We start from the raw sequence: 19,513 nt of genomic DNA on the forward strand, positions 1-19,513 counted from the left end.
TTTCCAGCGGCAGTTTTTTGGCAGGGGTGGGAATCACGGCGCGCCAGTCGGGGGCTGTTGGCAACGCCCCCCCCCCCCCCCCCCCCCCCCCCGGCGATTCTCCGCTCTGCGATGGACCGAGCGGGCGACCGTTTTCGGCCATTCCCACCGGCGTAAATTACACAAGGTTCTTACCAGCAAGACTCTGCGGGTGCTTGCGGAGTCCTTGTGGGGGGGGGGGGGAATGACATGGGGATCTGGCCCGGGGGGGGGGGGCACGGTGGCCTAGCCCGTGATCGGGGCCCACCGATCTGCAGGCGGGTCTGAGCTGTGGGGGCACTCTTCCCCCCGCGCCGGCCGCTGTAAAACTCCGCCATGGCCGGCGTGGAGGGAAGAGTGCCCCCACAGCGCAGACCCGCCTGCAGATCGGTGGGCCCCTATCGTGGGCCAGGCGCGGCGCGGAGAAGAAACCCACTGCGCATGCGCAGGAATCACACAAGCGGTTCTAGGAATACACTGGCGTCCTGCAGGGGCAAATTCATATAAATACTGTGGATACTATTTAAATGGACTTCCAGAAGGCCCATCTAAGAGAGTGTTGTCTCTTCTTAAATCTCAAAGAATTTAAGGTAAATTATTGATTTGTTTAAGAAATTGGCTGACTGGCATTTTGTGGGACAAGTGCTACTCGGAGTCCAGAGTTGGTTAAAGTTAGGGAGTTTTTATGACCAATATGCAGGGGAATGCTTAAGTGAACCGAAAAGTAGTTACAATAACATACATTTATACATAATACAGTTTCAGCTGCCCCTCTTAAACACATACCATCATATTCGCATAGACTGGCAGCACCGTGGCACAGTAGTTAGCACTGTGGCTTCACAGCACCAGAGTCCCAGGTTCGATCCCCAGCTGGGTCCCTGTCTGTGCGAAGTCTGCACATTCTCCCTGTGTCTCCGTGGATTTCCTCCGGGTGCTCCGGTTTCCTCCCACTAGTCCCAAAAGACATGCTGTTAGGTAATTTGGACATTCTGAATTCTCCCTCTGTGTACCCGAACAGGCGCGGAGTGTGGCAACTCGGGGATTTTCACAGTAACTTCATTGCAATGTAAGCCTACTTGTGACAATAAAGATGATTAATTATTAATTTAAAAAGCAGAATAGAAAAAGCAGAAAACAACTTGGGTGTATCGGCTACAGTAACTTCATCTCTGTACATATATAGAAACACAACAGAGATGTGTAGGACAAGGGTTGTGGTGTAAAAATACAGCAAAAGAGGTAACTTTCATGAATACAATTTACTTTATAACCCATATTAATCATATTGACCAATTTATTCCCCACCTCAATTCCTACTGTTGGCATGATATCTGACCCATGTAGGGCAGCATGTGGAGCAGTGGTTAGCACTGGGACTGCGGCGCTGAGGACCCGGGTTCAAAATCCCGCCCCTGGGTCACGGTCCGTATGGAGTTTGCACATTCTCCCCATGTCTGCATAGGTTTCACCCCCACATCCCAAACATGTGCTGGTTAGTTAGATTGGCCATGCCAAATTGCCCCTTAATTGGAAAAGAAAAATAATTGGCTACTTTAAATTTATATAAAAAAAAGAAAAAAAATATTTGACCCATGTGGACACTACTCATCTGACTGGACTCCAGGCTGACATGGTTGTCCAGGGATCTGGCTGGACTGCTGTGGACATTAAGTCCTTGGTTCTATGTGCATCCTAATTTGCAGTTCTCTCATGGCTTTGCTGGACATCCAGGTGATGTCCACCTGGGCCTGGAACACGAGTAGCCAGAATGAGCACTATAAAATCATCACCATATTCCTTCTCTAGAGGTGGTGCCGAGGCAGCAACTGTGGCACAGCCCCAATTTGACATTGTTACCATTGCAAAGTGTGTGAAATCATCACCGTTTGGTAACAACAAATGCAGATGCTGACGATCAGGACGAGAGCTGAAGTGGCAGCTAATTCGGTCTGATTCTAATATTGCATGTGACCTGCTACAGTGCTCGGACTCTGAGTCCCTGAATGCCCTGGCCTTCCCTTTGTCTAAATCCACTTGCACTCTCCCCTTCACTGTAACCTACTGACTCTGATTAATATAGCTTCGAACTGTCAGTAGGACCTTTTTAACCATTTCTTGAAATGCTCTTCCTGGCGTGTTGTCCTCATTTAACTTGTCACTCCACCATTGGCTGAAAATCCCACCCGTCAGAGCAAGGTGGAAACCTCCCAGGGTGAGTCAGAAACTTGTATGAAGACCGAATGTATTGTTATTCCTACAGCCCAATCTGTTGTAGAGGTCATTGCCAAAAAAAAAAGACATGTTGAAGCTTTTTGTCTTGCACTCGTCGAGACACTTGACGAGAATACCCTGGAGGGCCTGCTTGACGCTGGTGATTTTTGCTGTTTGACTTTTGCCTTACCTAAACCCTGCCCCATAGGTACTATTGTTTCGGTTGTGTGTGACCTTGAGGTGATCTTACCTGATATCCACACAATAGGTTTCTTTATCCACTCTCAGCTCCTCCTGTAGGTAGTCTTATGTAGGATGCCGACAGGTGCTTGTTTTGATGTGCACGGTGATGTCTGCCGGCCTCTTATTGGCAGAAATCGAACATGTCATAAACCTTAACCTGAGACCAGTGTTTCCACCTACTGCTCCTAGCATATCCAAACGTACGCAAGGCAGGACCTTTACCATTAATCTGACCCATACTTAGGTACTTGAAGCTCAGTTCCCTCTCTCGCCCTGTTAGCAGCTTCTTGTTGCCATGTTACTTCCAATTTCATGCTCTGGAAGTTACCTATGAAATGGATTATTTGGTCAGAAGCCATTGGCAGGGGAACTTCCCACCTGCAAACATCACCTCGCTCAGTGATGTGCTTTATTCTTTTGCAGGATCTTGTTAACTTCTGGACTATAAGCATATACGTAATAAGTTGTATAAGTAATTAAAACAACAGATTATATATCAGTTTAAGATTCTCCAGCTCTACCTTTACCAGTATCCCACCGTGTGGATAATCCTTATTAAGTGTTATTTAGTTTTAGCCTTCAATTGCCACAACCAAATTCCTTTCATTTGAATATTACTTCTATGACCATTACCAGCTATCATTTTAAAATCATGGAATCATAGAATGTACAGTGCAGAAGGAGGCCATTCGGCCCATCAAGTCTGCACCGGCCCTTGGAAAGAGCATCCTACCCAAGCCCACACATCCACCCTATCCCTGTAACCTCACCTTACTTTTTTGCACGCTAAGGGCAATTTATCATGGCCAATCCACCTAACCTGCACATCTTTGGACTGTGGGAGGAAACCGGAGCGCCCGGAGGAAACCCATGCAGACACTGGGAGAAAGTGCAAACTCCACACAGACAGTGACCCAAGCTGGGAATCGAACCTAGGACCCTGGAGCTGTGGAGCAACAGTGCTAACCATTGTGCTGCCCTGCCGCCCTGTTTCTTACTGTTCAGGCCATGTCCGAAGACACGCCGGTGGTCAGTTTGATCTAACTAAACACGGGTGATATAAAATCATCAATACTCACTGTCAGCTGTCTGCAGGGACTTTTCTTTAATCGGAGAACTCGGTGGATCCTGTTTGTGACACCAAGTTGTTCAGGATAAATGGCACTCTGAATCTAGTGATGGTTATGGTTAGGAAACCTTCATTCAAAGCATGCAGGCAAATGCTTCAATGAACCAAAGCATCTCAAAGAGTAGTTGCAATAACATATATTTATACACAATACAGGTTCGTCCGGCCATATGTGTTTTGTCTGCTCATGGACTTCATGTGCCCCTTGTAAACAGTGCTATCATATTCTCTCAGACAGGCAGGCTGGAAAACCGAAAACAGCTCAGGCTTATCAGCTACAGTAACTTCCATCTCTCAACGGCAGATGTGTAGGCCCAGACTCTGATGGAAAAAAAATACATTGAGAGTGGCAGATTCCACGAATATAACTCCCTTTATAACTTGTATTAATCGCATTAACCCTCTATTCTCCACCTCAGGCATATGACAATGTCGGGCTAATGAACAGAATTTCTAATTAGCATGATCATAGATCATAGAATTTACAGTGCAGAAGGAGGCCATTCGGCCCACCGAATCTGCACCGGCTCTTGGAAAGAGCACACCACCCAAGGTCAACACCTCACCCCATCCCAGTAACCCCACCCAACACTAAGGGCAATTTTGTACACTAAGGGCAATTTATCATGGCCAATCCACCTAACCTGCACATCTTTGGGAGGAAACCGGAGCACCCGGAGGAAACCCACGCACACACGGGGAGGATGTGCAGACTCCGCACAGACAGAGACCCAAGCCGGAATCGAACCTGGGACCCTGGAGCTGTGAAGCCATTGTGCTATCCACAATGCTACTGTGCTGCCCACAAATGTGAGTAATGGTGTCCTTTCAGGGTCTGTGTTGGTGCCTTAGCTATTCAATGTAATTATTAACAATTTACTATTATATGTTGGTAAAAGTCAAATTGTTGAGACTAATTTTGTAGGAAGAATTTAAAGGTTGATTTTTACATGTGTAATGTTTTTGAGGGTTAACCTGCATACTTGATTTGGACCCATGCAGCATCTTGTACATGCAATGGTACAAGATCCAACTTACTAAAAGCAAAATACTGTCTGAAAGTATTTGAATTGGCGACTGCAAGGCTCTCATCAGCACCATGTTATGCTGTTGCTCTCTCTCTCTCTTGCTCCTTGAGCTGCTGTGGCTGGACGGGTGATAGTTATTGGGGGTATGAATGCCGGAACCACCCGAGTGCCACCTTATCCTGCAACACAGAGAGCAATATGTTTGTGAGTGCGCAGTACTTGATGATGTTCTTGCCATGGTTGAATAGCTGTGGAAGTAGGGGGAGGTGAGTGTGAGGCTGGCAGCATTGGGGAGGGTGAGGTGGATTATCTGGATGTTAGGCCTGTGTGTCAGGGAGCACTGCTTTGTGAGTGATAGGGTGCCGTGCATAGAGCAGTGTGAGTGGGTAAGAGATGGCTTTGACAACTTGTAAGTGGCTAATAGACCTCTTGTAGCACTGCTCCCAGGTCCTTGGCTTCAGATGCTGGGAATTGACATCGCTGGCCTTCTGCCCCGACTATCTTCTGGAGATGGTCCTTGAGGGTCTCGAGATATGAACCATCTCCCCTTGGAATGATTGTGAGTCCCGACCTGCCCGCTTCCATAATAATGCCTCCACCACCAAATTTGTTACCCTGGAGATCTCTCTCTCTCTCCCTGCTCTGGTGTTCACTTTGCTTTCATTTAAATTGCAGTGATGTCCTTCACTGCAGTTTCTCTTTAAAAGCGACAGTTTGCCTCTAAGAAGAGCAGGCTGTCTGCATCACAGGGTTCCTGAAGAATGCTACAGATCTGAGCTCACTGCTGAATCCAGAGGCAGCTGGCAGTGTTAGGAAGAAGGGAACAGCGTAGGAGTCACTTGGCTGGATGCAATAATCATCCAAGTGCGGTAGATGCACCGGTACCGTGCATGTTTCCCACCTCAGTCTGAACCTGCACCTAAAAAACAGGGCGACTTGAATTGCTAGCCTTTGATTTTCTGTCACAATTGATGATCAATCTGCCCTCAGCTTTGAAATGAACTGAAAATCGCTTATTGTCACGAGTAGGCTTCAAATAGAGTTACTGTGAAAAGCCCCTAGTCGCCACATTCCGGCGCCTGTTCGGGGAGGCTGGTACAGGAGTTGAACCGTGCTGCTGGCCTGCCTTGGTCTGCTTTAAAAGCCAACTCTTTAGCCCTGTGCTAAACCAGCCTGTGTTACATTCCCAACTGAAATTTAGAACTGATACAAGAAAATATTTATATCTTTATGATACAGTGCATGATTTGAACTTTGTATATTTATTTGTGAGCATGTGAGGTTTATGCATCCCTGTCAGAGGGATTATGATGAGGTTAAAAAAGGCTATTCTGAGTACACATGAATTGGTTCCAGAGATATACAGGCAAATGTTTCAGAATTTATAGAGACGGTCAGGACAGACTCAAGGAGAATTTGGAAGTGTTAAGCAGCACAAACTGAGTAGATTGACATGAGCAATAGAAGTTGAAACTACCTATGAGGCTTTGGGAAAGGTCGTTCTCTTTGAAGAATTTCAGAATTTCCTACCTTCGGTGATAAGAAGCTATATTGAAGACCAAAGGGTTATGACTGCGAGACAATCAGCAACTATGGCTGACAATTATGAGCTGATCCATAAATTTAAACCTTTGTTCCATTCACCCCCATCATTTTGAAATGGAAGAGGAAGTGGGAGAGTAAAAGGAAGGCAGGTAGCCAAGGTAAGGAATGGACAGCTGGGAATGCCCCGAGATCTCCTCCTTAGACCAGGAAGGAAGCTACTAGAGGGAGGGGGAGACTCAATGGCCAAAGTGCTACCATTGCAATAAAGTGGGACATATTCATTTAGCATGTTGGAAGTTGCAAGGAAAACCCATGGGACTTGTTGAAGTTCATAAGGAGGATTCTGAAAATGCGCAAAAGTGGAGAATACTACAGGGCAGACTGTAGCGGGGGTCAAACAAGAACCTTCCAGGCTGAAGAAGAGATATTAGTATTGTTGCCGTTGCAGGGAGAACCTCTGAAAGCGAAATTCAGTGGCCCCTATAAGGTGGTTAGGAGACTGAGTATGGTAAATTACTCAATCAATATTCCAGACGGTTGGAAGAAGGACCAGTTGTGCCATATAAACATGCTAAAGGAATATTATCGTATGGAGGAGGAAGGAAAGGGACAAGCGTGTCAGATGGTACAAGTAGTGGAAGAAGACAGTAATGGGAAGAGTCAATTAGGAGAAGAGGTAGACGGTACACAGAATGACCCTCCGAAAGTACAATTAACAAATACAGACATCTTTGGACAATTAGAGGGCCAGTTGGCCTACTTAGAAGACCAGTGGAAAGGTATAATAGAAAAACTGAAAAAAATAAAGACAAGTTTGTGGTGACACACCTGCGTGCACTCCAGTATCTAGTCATGCTGCAGACATAGGAAACCCCGAACCAATAAAGCAACACCAATATCAGCTGAATTTACGGAAACTGTCTCAGTTAGAGGTAGAGATCCAATATGTGTTGGTATTACAATAAATACCTAGCAATGTGGCTATCCATTTTTTATACCTAAGCTTGACCCACAAAGCTTCATTTGATTCCCCCTCCAAGATACCATCTCTCCTTACTGCAGTAACTGACTCCTTAACTAATAATGCAATGCCTCCTCCTCTTTTACCCCTCCTCTGTCTCACCTGTAGATTCTATATCCTGGGCTGTTGAGCTGCCAATCCTGTCCTTCCCTCAGCCACGTCTTCGTGATGGCTACAATATCACAATTCCACGTGTCAATCCTCGCCCTTAACTCATCAGTTTTACCTGTAATACACGTCACATTAAAGTAGAGGCCATCCTTCCTTGCCTTACACCCTTGAAACGTAATACAGCTGCATTCCCTTTGATTTGATTGCTTTACTGTATTATGCTGTGCCTGAATTCTGTTAACAGCTTGTGTTCCCTCCCTGCCGAATTAGTTAAAATTCCTCCCAACAGCACTAGCAAACCCGTCGGCAAGGATATTAGTCCCACTCTGGTTCAGGTGCCGACCGTCCCGCTTGTACAGGTCCTACCTGCCCCAGAAATTTTCCTAGTGATCCAGGAATTTAAAACCCTCCCTCCTTCACCAACTCCTAAACCACACATTTGTCCATGCTATTCTCCTGTTTCTGTGCTGGCTGGCACGTGGTACTGGGAGTAATCCAGAGATTACAATCTGAGAGGTCCTGCTTTTTAGTCTGTTGTCCAGCTCCCTGAATTCTTGATGCAAGACCCCATCCCTACTTCCAGCTACTTGTACCAACATGTACCATGACCACTGCCTTATCACCCCCCCCCCCGCGCCCCACAGATAGGCTGCTTGTGGTGCCTGTAGCTTGGCTCGGTTGGCACTCCCTGGAATACCGATTTGTAGGTGGGACCCTAAGTGACTCCTGAACTACCTGCCTGTTTCTCTTAGACTGCCTGGTGGTCACCCATTCCCTTTCTTCCTCAAGTCCCTTCAGCTGCAGTATGACCACCTCTCTAAATGTGCTATCCACGATGCTTCCCAATGTCTCCAGCTGCCGTTCCAGCTCTGAAACCCGAGCTTCCAGGAGCTGAACTTGGACACACTTCCTGCACAAATGCTGGTCCCAGGGACTGGAAATGTGCCTGGCTACCCACAAAGAAATGAAAATGAAATGAAAATCACTTATTGTCACAAGTAGGCTTCAATGAAGTTACTGTGAAAAGCCCCTAGTCGCCACATTCCGACGCTGGTTTGGGGAGGCTGGTACGGGAATTGAACCGTGCTGCTGGCCTGCTTGGTCTGCTTTAAAAGCCAGCGATTTAGCCCAGTGAGCTAAAAAGCATACGACAGCTTCGAGCTTTACTGCCATGACTAGATCTTTTTTAATTTAAAACTTTAGAAGATCCTTATATTTAAATAATAATAAATCAACTAAGTCCCTACCCTTGCTAAAACAATGACTTATAATTTAATAAAGTTTGAAAAATACCCACCAGGAACTTACTCACCAATCAGCTGTGTCCGTTGGTCCCACGTCACTTTCTAATCTGTAACGTCACCTCTGAAAGCCGCTGTTAGTGGCCCCGATGGTCCCCGCTGAAAGGCTGCCGCTCACCTTTGAAGACAGGTAGGAAACGAACGGAACACCTCGCTCCCTCCTCACCAAACTCCCTCAGTAATAAAACTTCAACTTAAGCACCCTCGTGCAACCCAAAGTCAGCACTCCAGTGCATTCCATTACATAGGTAATAGAAAAAAAGGAACTAATCACCCGTGTGAAATTTCTCACTGCCTGTCTTCTAGGTGCTTTGTCTGTCAAAATTGACCCACAGACCACCAGACAGACAGATACAACAGCACAGGCTGGTATGCAAGCAGGCTTTTAACCCCCACATGTGCGTATTCCAAGAGGATCGGAATGTACTAGCCTGTCTAGTCCATTATACCCAGGATCTTGGGCATGAGAGGGCCATTAAGTTCTTTTGTCCTTATTGGAGATGGTAATCAGCCTTTTGATGGTTTTACAAGTTGCTTGCCTGGAAGCATGGGTAGCCTGTAGCCATTTTGCAGCATCTTTCAGGATGAGGGTGAGGGGTAAATGGAAAAGCTGCATAAGGCAGCAACGCACCATCACTTATGATGGCCTTGGCAGTGCCGAGTACCACTAACTACAACGGTCCTATGAAGAGGAGGACCATGTCCTCCAGGACTTGGTAGGGTGGGAGTGCTTGATGTTTCAATATTTGTGGAACACAGGCCTCCCACAGAATAAAGACCATCTGCTTCCACTGGTCATGATTCAGCCACCACAGGGGCGCACCTGATAACTGGAAAATTCTAGCTGGCACAGGAGAGGATCCTTAATAGGCTTGGAGATGGGAATGTGCTGATGAACAGGCATGCCAGCCAGCTGGAGGCAGGAAGTTCCAGACCCTTTCCGACCAGGCACTGAAAATCCAGCCCATGATGTGTAAATACATTCATTTGCTTTGACCACCCCAGTGGTGGTCACATGACTGCCTTCTCCTGGGCCAACACTCTGGTCATCAATCACCCTTACCATGTGCTTCCCATTTCCTTCTTTGGGTCTCTCTCTCCAACCCCTACTTCTCCAAACATTGCTTCCAGGGTGGCGTCACTGAAATTGGGTCAGGGGGCGGGGGGAGCTATTTCCCTGCATGCCGGAACATCCCCCTTCACCCCGAGTGCTCCGAAGATTACCTAGCAGCTTTGAGTCAATTAGTTGGGTGGCATGTTGGAACAGTGGTTAGCACTGCTGCCTCACAGCGCCAGGGGTGGCCTTGGGTGACTGTGTGGAGTTTGCACATACTCCCCGTGTCTGCGTGATTTCCTCCAGGAAGCTCTAGGTTCTTCCCACAGTCCAAAGATGTACAGGTGGGTGGGGTTATGGGGATAAGGCAGAGGTTTGGGCCTAGGTAGGGCGCGCTCCGAGTCCATCTTCCCTTGTATCGAGAGTGTACCTTTTCAAAAGTAAGGCTGCCTGGAGCAGGTGCTTTCCTGTCAATGCTGGTCGGTCCCTGAGGTGTTCGGAGGCATCAGTTGGCCACACTGCAGAGAGGAATGCAACACAGGAGCTGCTCAGGGCTTTGCTACTGCCATGGAAATATACTGGGTGCATGAATTTCTCTTCCTGTCCACCTAATTCCAATCTGGGACAGGCACCGCATACATTGGCGCGCCCATGTCGAAAAGCCAGGGCACTCAAATTTCTCGCCCTGATCTTTAAATAGGATTTTTCCAACACAGAATTACATAAGAAACGTACAGAATGCAAGGATGAAAAAAAGCCTATCAAAGTTTTTCCATTTCGTTCTTCAACTCATCTCGCCCCAGTGTCTTTGATCACTACTTTAAGGTAGAATCCTTCAAGTGCTTTTGAAAGGAATTTTTGTTTTCATCACCGTCATTAGGTATGGCCAATAACCGTGAGTCCCACTATGAATTAAAACATTTAAAAAAGATTAGTGTTTATTGACTCCAGGACATCAAATTGTTTTGCTGTCGATGAAGTACTTTCAAAGTGTAGTTGAAATTGCAATGTAGAATATAATATAAGTTGTTCATACTTCACATAACTCAATGAGGTTTCCTTTCTAAGCTGATGAGCATGAACATCTCTAATGTTTCCTCATTTCTTTACAGATTGGTCTCGTAACTAATTCTTCAGTGCATATAATGCATAGACTTACATAGAATATGCAGCCATTTGGCCCAAATGTGCTTTTATCAGAGAATTATAGAATTTCTACAGTGTTTGGCCCATTTATACGACCTCTGAAAGAGCACTCCAATCAGGCCCACTCCACCCCCCCCCCCCCCCCCCCCCCCCCCCGTCCCACCTCCGCAACCCCGTCACCTAACCTACACATCTTTGGTCACTAAGGGTCAATTTAGCATGATCAATCCACCTAACCTGCACATTTTGGACTGTGGGAAGAAACCGGAGCACCCGGAGGAAACCCATGCAGACACAGTGAGAAAGTGCAAACTCTACACAGACAGTCACCCAAGGCCAGAATTGAACCCGGGTCCCAGGTGCTGTGAGGCAGCAGATCTAACCATTGTGCCACTGTACCTCCTCCCACTTTAATCCATCGAACCTTATCAGTACAGTCTTCTTATTCTTTCTCCCTCAATGTACTTATCGAGCTTGCTTATGACATCTTTACTTGACCCTTTCCTTCAGCGAATTATCATTTTCTAAATTCACTAATCTGAAGGTATAGTTCTTGTAGCTGTTTGCTCAATACTTATGATTAACATATCTGTGTCATTTTTTAAAAACCATTCTCTAGTTGGTGATGGACTCTGTGCCAGCTATTGAGGTTGAAGAAACGTGTGCTGCCGACTCAAGTTATGAAGAAATAGAAGTAGTTGAGGTATGTTGAGATGCAAAAACACAATTAAGGGGATGCTACATCATTTTCTGTTTTGAATAGTCAAATAGACTTTCTTCATGCAACACTGAAAGGAGTTATCTATATAGTCCTGTTGTGCTTCTATTGTTACTGCAATGTAAATGTAAAGTCCCCATGGTCCCAGATGACATGGTGATGATGTAACCTGAAGATCACCACACCTCAGGTAAGAGGCCAGATTGAGAAGGTGAGTCATGAATAACCTCGGCTGGTACAGGAATTGAACCTGCTCTGTTGGCCTCACTCCACACCACGAACCAGTTGTTCAGTAAACTGAGCTAAACTGGCCCCAAAAAATTACTGCATGTAACAAGGTAGTGCCCAGACCTTCCATGTGGGATTGTGAACCCTTTTCCCTGTAACCTGTGGCAAAATGTTCTCCGACGCATTCAACAAACTATGATCCTGAGTAAAACAAATGAACTATCACAGCCTTGGATTTACTTTGAACCAACCCAGCTGCATCAAGAGGAAAGATTTGTTCTCAGATTGAAACTGTAAGCCATGTAGTGGTAAATACTGCAGTTTTGTCTCAAAACCTTTATCAGGGAATAGACTGAAACATCAGCATCACACACAAAGTTTTATTTATAGTCCCTGTTACTTGTTTTTTTCCATATTACAAAACAATCTTGCTTTTTCTTTTTATTTCTCCAAATGATTCAGGGTCATAAAGTTAAATACAGCTCCTTACTCTTGATCAGTGCCCTTGAACCCTGACCACATGCAGGATGCACAATGGGGGACTAGAATTTGCAGTTTTAATCACGATCAGACAATCAGCACTCACCGACATTACTATATAAGGCTGACAGAAACTTCTGAATTCTGCACTTTGTCCGCTGGTTTAGCACAGTGGGCTAAACAGCTGGCTTGTAATGCAGAACAAGGCAGCAGCGTGTGTTCAGTTCCCGTATCGGCCTCTCCGAGCAGGTGCCGGAATGTGGTGACGAGGGGCTTTTCACAGTAACTTCATTGAAGTCTACTTGTGACAATAAGCGATTACTACTATTATTATTATTAAATGCTGAAATCCTGAAGTTGCTCTCACTGTTACCTTGCTTCTCCACAGGGTGCACTGTTGCAGTCCTTGTATATGCAATGAACGCAGTCAGTAATGTGATATGAACCTCAACTTTTCATGCACTATTCTCACTGCGAAAACCATTGCAAATGTTAAGCCACGTTGAATGAAGTCTAACTCAGATTCTAATGGTCATAGTTACTCCTGAACAACCTCTCTGACCTCAAAAAGCTAATTATGTAAATGCAGAGTGTCATCCCCTCAGAATAATATTTTAAAATTCTACCATTTAAAAAATAATATTTATGATATTTCACTTTTTAATATAATTCCATGTTTATCTCTCCATCATATTTCCCTTCCTGTGAAATGATATAAAATTAATTATAATTATGATTCCTTACAATACTTATGATTTTGCTGGGGGAATTCTTCTATGTACTGGATGCCACAGTGCCACGAGAGATGGCACTAGATTTTAAGCAATGTTGAGGGAGATGAAATTAATGCTGTACAGCCCAGTAGATCTTTGAGGATAGTTTTTCTCAACAGGTGAGAAGCAGCCCTTCTCTGCTGAGCACTACATTTGGGCCATGGTATTTTGTCCTACTGTATGAGGAGGTCCCACTCCTCCCCCTCTTAAGTGTTAATGAAAGATAGATTTCCAACTACTGGAATCGTAAACTAGGAAAACAATTCACAGCATTGACCCATCTGTTATAATTGTGAGATGAGTTTTATACCCCCTGTGAAATGCTCACTGCTGAATGCATGTTTTCATATTGCAAATAAAAACTGCCTGTTAAAGCAAACAAAATAAATTCCCAGCCCTCCTGAGTGAGAATCATTATATATTCCTGGAACTCTCAATCCTTGAATGCAAATGTAAGCATGGTCATTCTGAGCGGTGTAAATCATTGTTGATTCCTTTGACTTCCACTAAGTCAGTGATTCTTTCACTTGATAACAGAGAACAATTTTTTTCTTACAATGTTTGCTCTTCCAACAGCTCCGATCAAAGAACTGTACCAGCTATTCAGACACTTCTGGTACGTGTACCCCATTCTTATATCACTAATTTAATTTGAATCTACTTCTATTTTCTCATTGTTGCAGTTATTTGTTGCTTCGCCAATGCCCCTGGCCACAAAGTTGGTGAGACAGCCAGTCTCCGAACCTCTACGCCCGGGCTTTAGCAATTGATGAGAGTAACTTTGGCCAGCTTGCAACACCTTACATTGTTAGACCACTCTTCATGTGCAGACCCTTGGCAGTGGGTGGAATTAAATTCAATGAATAAATCTGGAATATAAAACCAGTATCCGGCATGATGACCATGAAACTATCAGTGATTGTCGTTTACAAATCTGTATTAATTCCAGACGACACAGTCTAAAAGAGTTTTATTTCCAAACAAATATAGGCACAGCTGTGGTGCACAAAACAAATGTCCCAGCCCAGGACCATCAGGAACTGCCGTATAGGGTCCGGGGGTTGATATTTAAGATCCCACTGGTGTGCCCCCATTTTGGCTGTTATGGTTACATACTGGACATACTGGTAGAAATCTTCACACCAAAAATAAGAGCCAAGCCTTCCTTCCAATCTGTGAATAACTGCTCAGCGTCCGTCAGGGTCTTGGACGTGTATGCAATGGGCCTCTCTGTGCCATCGTCCCATTGATGTGAGAGGACTGAAGCCGCTCCATATAGAGAGGCATGACACCTCTGTATTAGTTTCTTTCTGGTGTAGTAATGGGCTGGTATATTTGAGGACCGCAGTTGTTGCTTTACATTTGCGAAGGCTTTATCCTGCAGTGCTGCCATGTCCACCTTTGGTGATTTTTCTGTAACATGTGCAGGAGTGACAACAAAGTGGCCAAATTTGGGATGAATTCTCCATAATAATTATCAAAAAAGATTTGAACTCGGTTGCATTTAGTGGGGTCGGTTGTTGTTGAAAACTCACCACTATTCTTAGAAGTCCCCCTATACCAAAAAGGGCCGACATTCTAAATGGTGAACAGGGATTCTCACTCCCCGACTCCGATGCAGACTTCGGTGGACGCTATTCAGGTCAAACTATATTTTCAAGTTATCCCCCAGTATAACCCATACCTTCTCCGAAGAATTTTACCTACTTACCCCTTAGTAGCATTGATATCCTGGGTCCTGCGTTGCTAAGTAAGGTAATAACCACTGTTTCAGGTTAAAACTTTTAAGTTATTTTATTATCATATATACATTTTTAAAAAAGCTGCAATGGCTGTCTTTACAGAAAGGTAAAAAAATCTTGCTTCTGGATCCTTCTGGTTGGTTGAAGGGACCTTCAGGCCCACCTTGACAATCAATCTTCTTTAAAGTCTGGTCTTCTTTAGATGTATTCGCTGGTTAGCTCGGTTGCTATGCTCTCTCTTTCCCATGACCGAGCTGTGAGTGCTGGCTCTGCTGACTGACTCTGAGCTGACTCTGCTTCTAGTCTTCCTTAGACGTATTAGGGCAGCACGGTAGCATGGTGGTTAGCATAAATGCTTCACAGCTCCAGGGTCCCAGGTCCCAGGTTCGATTCCCGGCTGGGTCACTGCCTGTGCGGAGTCTGCACGTCCTCCCCGTGTGTGCGTGGGTTTCCTCCGGGTGCTCCGGTTTCCTCCCACAGTCCAAAGATGTGCGGGTTAGGTGGATTGGCCATGCTAAATTGCCCGTAGTGTCCTAAAAAAGTAAGGTTAAGGGAGGGTTGTTGGGTTACGGGTATAGGGTGGATACGTGGGTTTGAGTAGGGTGATCATTGCTCGGCACAACCTCGAGGGCCGAAGGGCCTGTTCTGTGCTGTACTGTTCTATGTTCTATGTTCTATTAGCTGTTTTAGCCCGGTTGCCATGTCTTATCTTTCCCATGACCGAGCTGACTGTAAGGTGACTCTGCTTGCTTCTCTTGTTCCTTCTCTGCTTCTCTCTTCTCTCTGAGTTCCGGTAGCTCCTGCTCTGGTCTCTGGGTTTATATTCTCTTTCTAACAGTTATTAAGTTTTTATGACTTTATTGTAAAGTAACTTTTATTTCACTTTGATTGTAAAAAGTATCTTTGATCTAAACATTCTAATACAACTAAGTATTCATTTTGACATGACCTTACCTCTCAGGTCTCTGATTATATTGTTTCCTTTGTGATGTTCAAAATTCCTTTGTGATATTCAAAAATGCTTTGGTTTCAATAGAGGTGTGAATTTTGGTTTGGTTTCTGTCATTTCTATAGTTTTATTTTCGAATTGTGCCCCCAGCTAATCATTTTGACTTTGATTTTGGCTTTAAATTATGTTTCTCGTAGACTGATAGTCTCCAATTTTCTTTTAATTTACTTGGTGTTAGCAGAATTTCACACCTAGAATTGTCACCAAATTCAATTGAACCTCATCCTTTCCTTTCCAGCTGCTTACTAAGATAGTTAATTTCAGTGAAGGTGTGAAACATTGCTTATAGCTGTATGCTAAAATCCACTTGGTTATAACTTGAAAGGTTTACATTTATCACCTAGCTCAACTGAAACCCTCATCCATGCTTTTCCAGATGCTTACTAAGATAGTTACTTCCAATGAAGGTGTGAGCCATTGTTTTTAGCTTCATACAAAAATCCTGTTTTGTTTGTGAGAAGGAATCTGCATTTTATAATCCTGCTCTTTGCAGCTGCTGTTAACCCTTCGTGGGATCTTTCCCTGTATCCTCTCATGTTTCTCTCAGACCAGATATTGCCAGACTTCCATGTTTCAAATGACACATCTTTCCATATTTTCAATTACACGGTGCATCCTTGATGGACTTGACTTTATCGTCCATGGGGTGTAGGAGGCGGCACGGTAGCACAGTGAGCATAGAACATACAGTGCAGAAGGAGGCCATTTGGCCCATCGAGTCTGCACCAACCCAGTTAAGCCCACGCTTCCACCCCATTCCCGCAATTCAATAACCCCTCCTAACCCTTTTGGTCATTCAGAGCAATTTATCATGGTTATCACCTAACCTACACATCTTTGGACTGTGGGAGGAAAGTGGAGCACCCCGGAGGAAACCCACGCAGACACGGGGAGAACGTGTAGACTCCGCACAGACAGTGACTCAGCAGGGAATCGAACATGGGACCCTGGCGCTGTGAAGCCACAGCACTATCCACTTGTGCTACCGTGCCGCCCTATTGGTTAGCACTGTTGCTTCACAGCTCCAGCTCCAGCTCCACAGAGCACCCGGAGGAAACCCACGCAGACACGGGGTGAAAGTGCAGCTTCACTGCAGAGTCCACAAACCAGCCTATCTTGAAGAGTATCTCAGCAAGTATTGCACCAAATTTGCAGTATTTTACTAATCTTCTTAAAATCGCTATTTTTGTAAAATATTTTCACCTTGTTCCTGACTATGGTGGTGGAATTGGAATGTTTCTCCAATCAACAACGGTCTTGGAGAGAAATACCCCTCTAAAGTTTTCATTAATTCAATGTGGAACATATCTCCTGGTTTTTATGGGCGATCTAAATTTTGTAGCAGAAGTAAAGTTTTACCCATTCAGTTGGGACATGTTGCGACTCTAGTGTCTAATTTGCCCTGATAAACAATTAGAATCTTTCCATGTATGAGTTCCAAGTCTCACATCTTTATCAAATGCATCCATGGCGCCAGGTTTTCCCTTTGTTTCAGATCCCGGCTCCTAGAGTCTACACTTAATCAACTTTCCCCCTCCTCCCACCCCCTTTCCAATTTGTAATGGGAAGTATGGTACAAATCACTGATTACAAACAACTACAAATCTTTCTGTTTTGCATGATTATAGTTCGACTTCCTCCGCCCCAAGTATTGGCCCGTGCAGAGTCAACAGACTTCGAAGTCTCCATTCCTCACAGCTCTTGCTCACAGTCACAGTCAAAAATATTTTTAAACCTTCAGCATTGGTGGCGGCACTTCATCCGACATGTGCGTGCGTCCTGAGAATTTTCTGTTGCTCCCGAGGCCACCTCCACTGTTTAATTGACAAACTTCTTCTTCCAGGTGATTTTCTGCCTTAATCCTCGTCACCAGTTTTCTCTTCCGTTATATTTGTTGCCACAAAAAGAAAAAGTATGGTCGTGCCCACATTCTGCATTCTTATAAAACATAATGAGAGGTTTAGTAAGAGGAGTTGTTCAATACAATCAAACATGCAGAACTGTCGAAAGCCCCCCTCAACTCTCTGACAACATCACTGCACATCGCGTGACGCTTCACCAGCAGGAATATAATCCCTAATACATTCCAAAACCTACATGAATAATGTCATGAGGTGATACAGTGTGGTGTTTTTCTACTGCTATGTTGTACTTTGGAGTGAAGTATGTGGCTTGGGAACAGAATTCCTGTCCAAAAAATGTAAAGTTTTCCTTTATTTTAAATGTTTTTCCTATGGTCTGAATGCATGAACTCCTCTGTGAAGGAACCCCTGCTGACCTTAAATCCTGAACATTGACGTGCGAATAGGAATCCTTGACATCCACCATTCAAATAGGGTGCATTGCAAACAAGTCTTTCTGTCATTTTTATCAGCTTAATCTCTGCCCCTCTGTTCCTTACTTTTCCTTTAAGATACTCCTTAAAACCCATCTCTTTGTCTAAGCTTAAGTGATAACATCTTGTGTGCCTTGGTGTCAAATTTTGTTTAATAATTGCATTATGACGTTTTACTACAGTAACGGTGCTTTATTCACAAGGGTTGTCTCACATACATCTGGTCACATTTGGTATATTATCGAGTTGTCATTTTAATGTTTGGAATAAAGAAACAGTAGAGGCATTACTGAAAAATTCTATCATATTTTGATCACTATTTCCTAAAGTTTCATTTTCAGCAAGGTTACTAATTAGCCCTTTTTCAGTACGTAATACTAAATCTAAAATAGCCCAATCCTTAATTGGTTCTTCAACTTTTTCCATCTTGTTCGTCCAGAAATTCATCCTCCACAGCATTAGTGCTAATTAGGTGTTTCCAGTCTATAATGTATATATTCACTCATTACTGTATTATCCATGTTACATGCAGCTCTAATTTCCTAATTTATACATTGCCACTACATTCTGGTGGTCTATAAATAACTCCCACCATTTATTTCTGTCTTTGCTGTTTCTTAGCTCCGCCCAAACTGATTTGGCTTCTTGATCCTTTGATCTAAGATCATCTATCACTCATGTACTGATCCCATCCCTTGCTGACAGTGCTACTCCGTCTCCTTTTCATTTTTGCCTCTGCTTCCTCAATGATGAAGATCTTTGATCTTTGACAGTTCCTAGTCTTGGTCACCTTGTAAGCACCTGGGAATTTTTTTGGTTCCCACCACCGCAGGAATTGTCACGGGCGAGATAGGCAATTCGATGGACAATTGGAAGGTCCATTGACCTCACACAGAAACGTCTGGTCCTGGGATGGGTGGGACGGGTAAATCCCACCCCACATCTCTGAAATGGCAATTAAATCATACCCACCTACCTCTATTTGTGCCTTCAAATCATCAATGCGCCAAAGGTTCAGTGGACTGATTACTGGGATGACTGGTTTGTCCTATGAGGAGAGGTTGAGTAGATTGAGCCTATATTCCCTGGGTCTAGAAGAATGAGAATTGATCCAATTGAAAGTTATAAAATTCTTAAAGAGCTTGACAGGGTAGATGCTGGAAAATGTTTCATCTGGCTACGGCACTAGGGCCACAATCTCAGAACAAGGCCTGAGAGGAGAACAAGAAGAGACATTTCTTAACTCTCGTGAATTGTGGACCGTTGAAATTCTCTATCCCAGGGGATTGTGAATGCTTAATGATTGAATATATTCAAGGCAGAGATCAATGGATTTTTTGAAAATCAAGGGAATTAAGGAGTATGAGGATATTACAGGAAAATACGTGGAGGTAGATGATTGATCATGATGGCGGCAC

The 19,513-nt window shown here is 44.4% G+C and overlaps 1 protein-coding gene across 1 annotated transcript in view; it reads left to right on the plus strand.

Moving 5' to 3' along the window:
• Positions 1-19,513, plus strand: part of LOC119968692 (sorting nexin-9-like) — a 120,786-nt gene that overhangs the window by 34,202 nt on the left and 67,071 nt on the right. The window contains exons 3-4 of the mRNA XM_038801288.1: positions 11,430-11,513; positions 13,586-13,625. Of these exons, the coding sequence (XP_038657216.1) occupies positions 11,430-11,513; positions 13,586-13,625 (124 nt within the window). The remainder of the gene's footprint in view (positions 1-11,429; positions 11,514-13,585; positions 13,626-19,513) is intronic.

Source organism: Scyliorhinus canicula, chromosome 7 (assembly GCF_902713615.1).
Source record: "Scyliorhinus canicula chromosome 7, sScyCan1.1, whole genome shotgun sequence".
Lineage (NCBI taxonomy): Eukaryota > Metazoa > Chordata > Chondrichthyes > Carcharhiniformes > Scyliorhinidae > Scyliorhinus > Scyliorhinus canicula.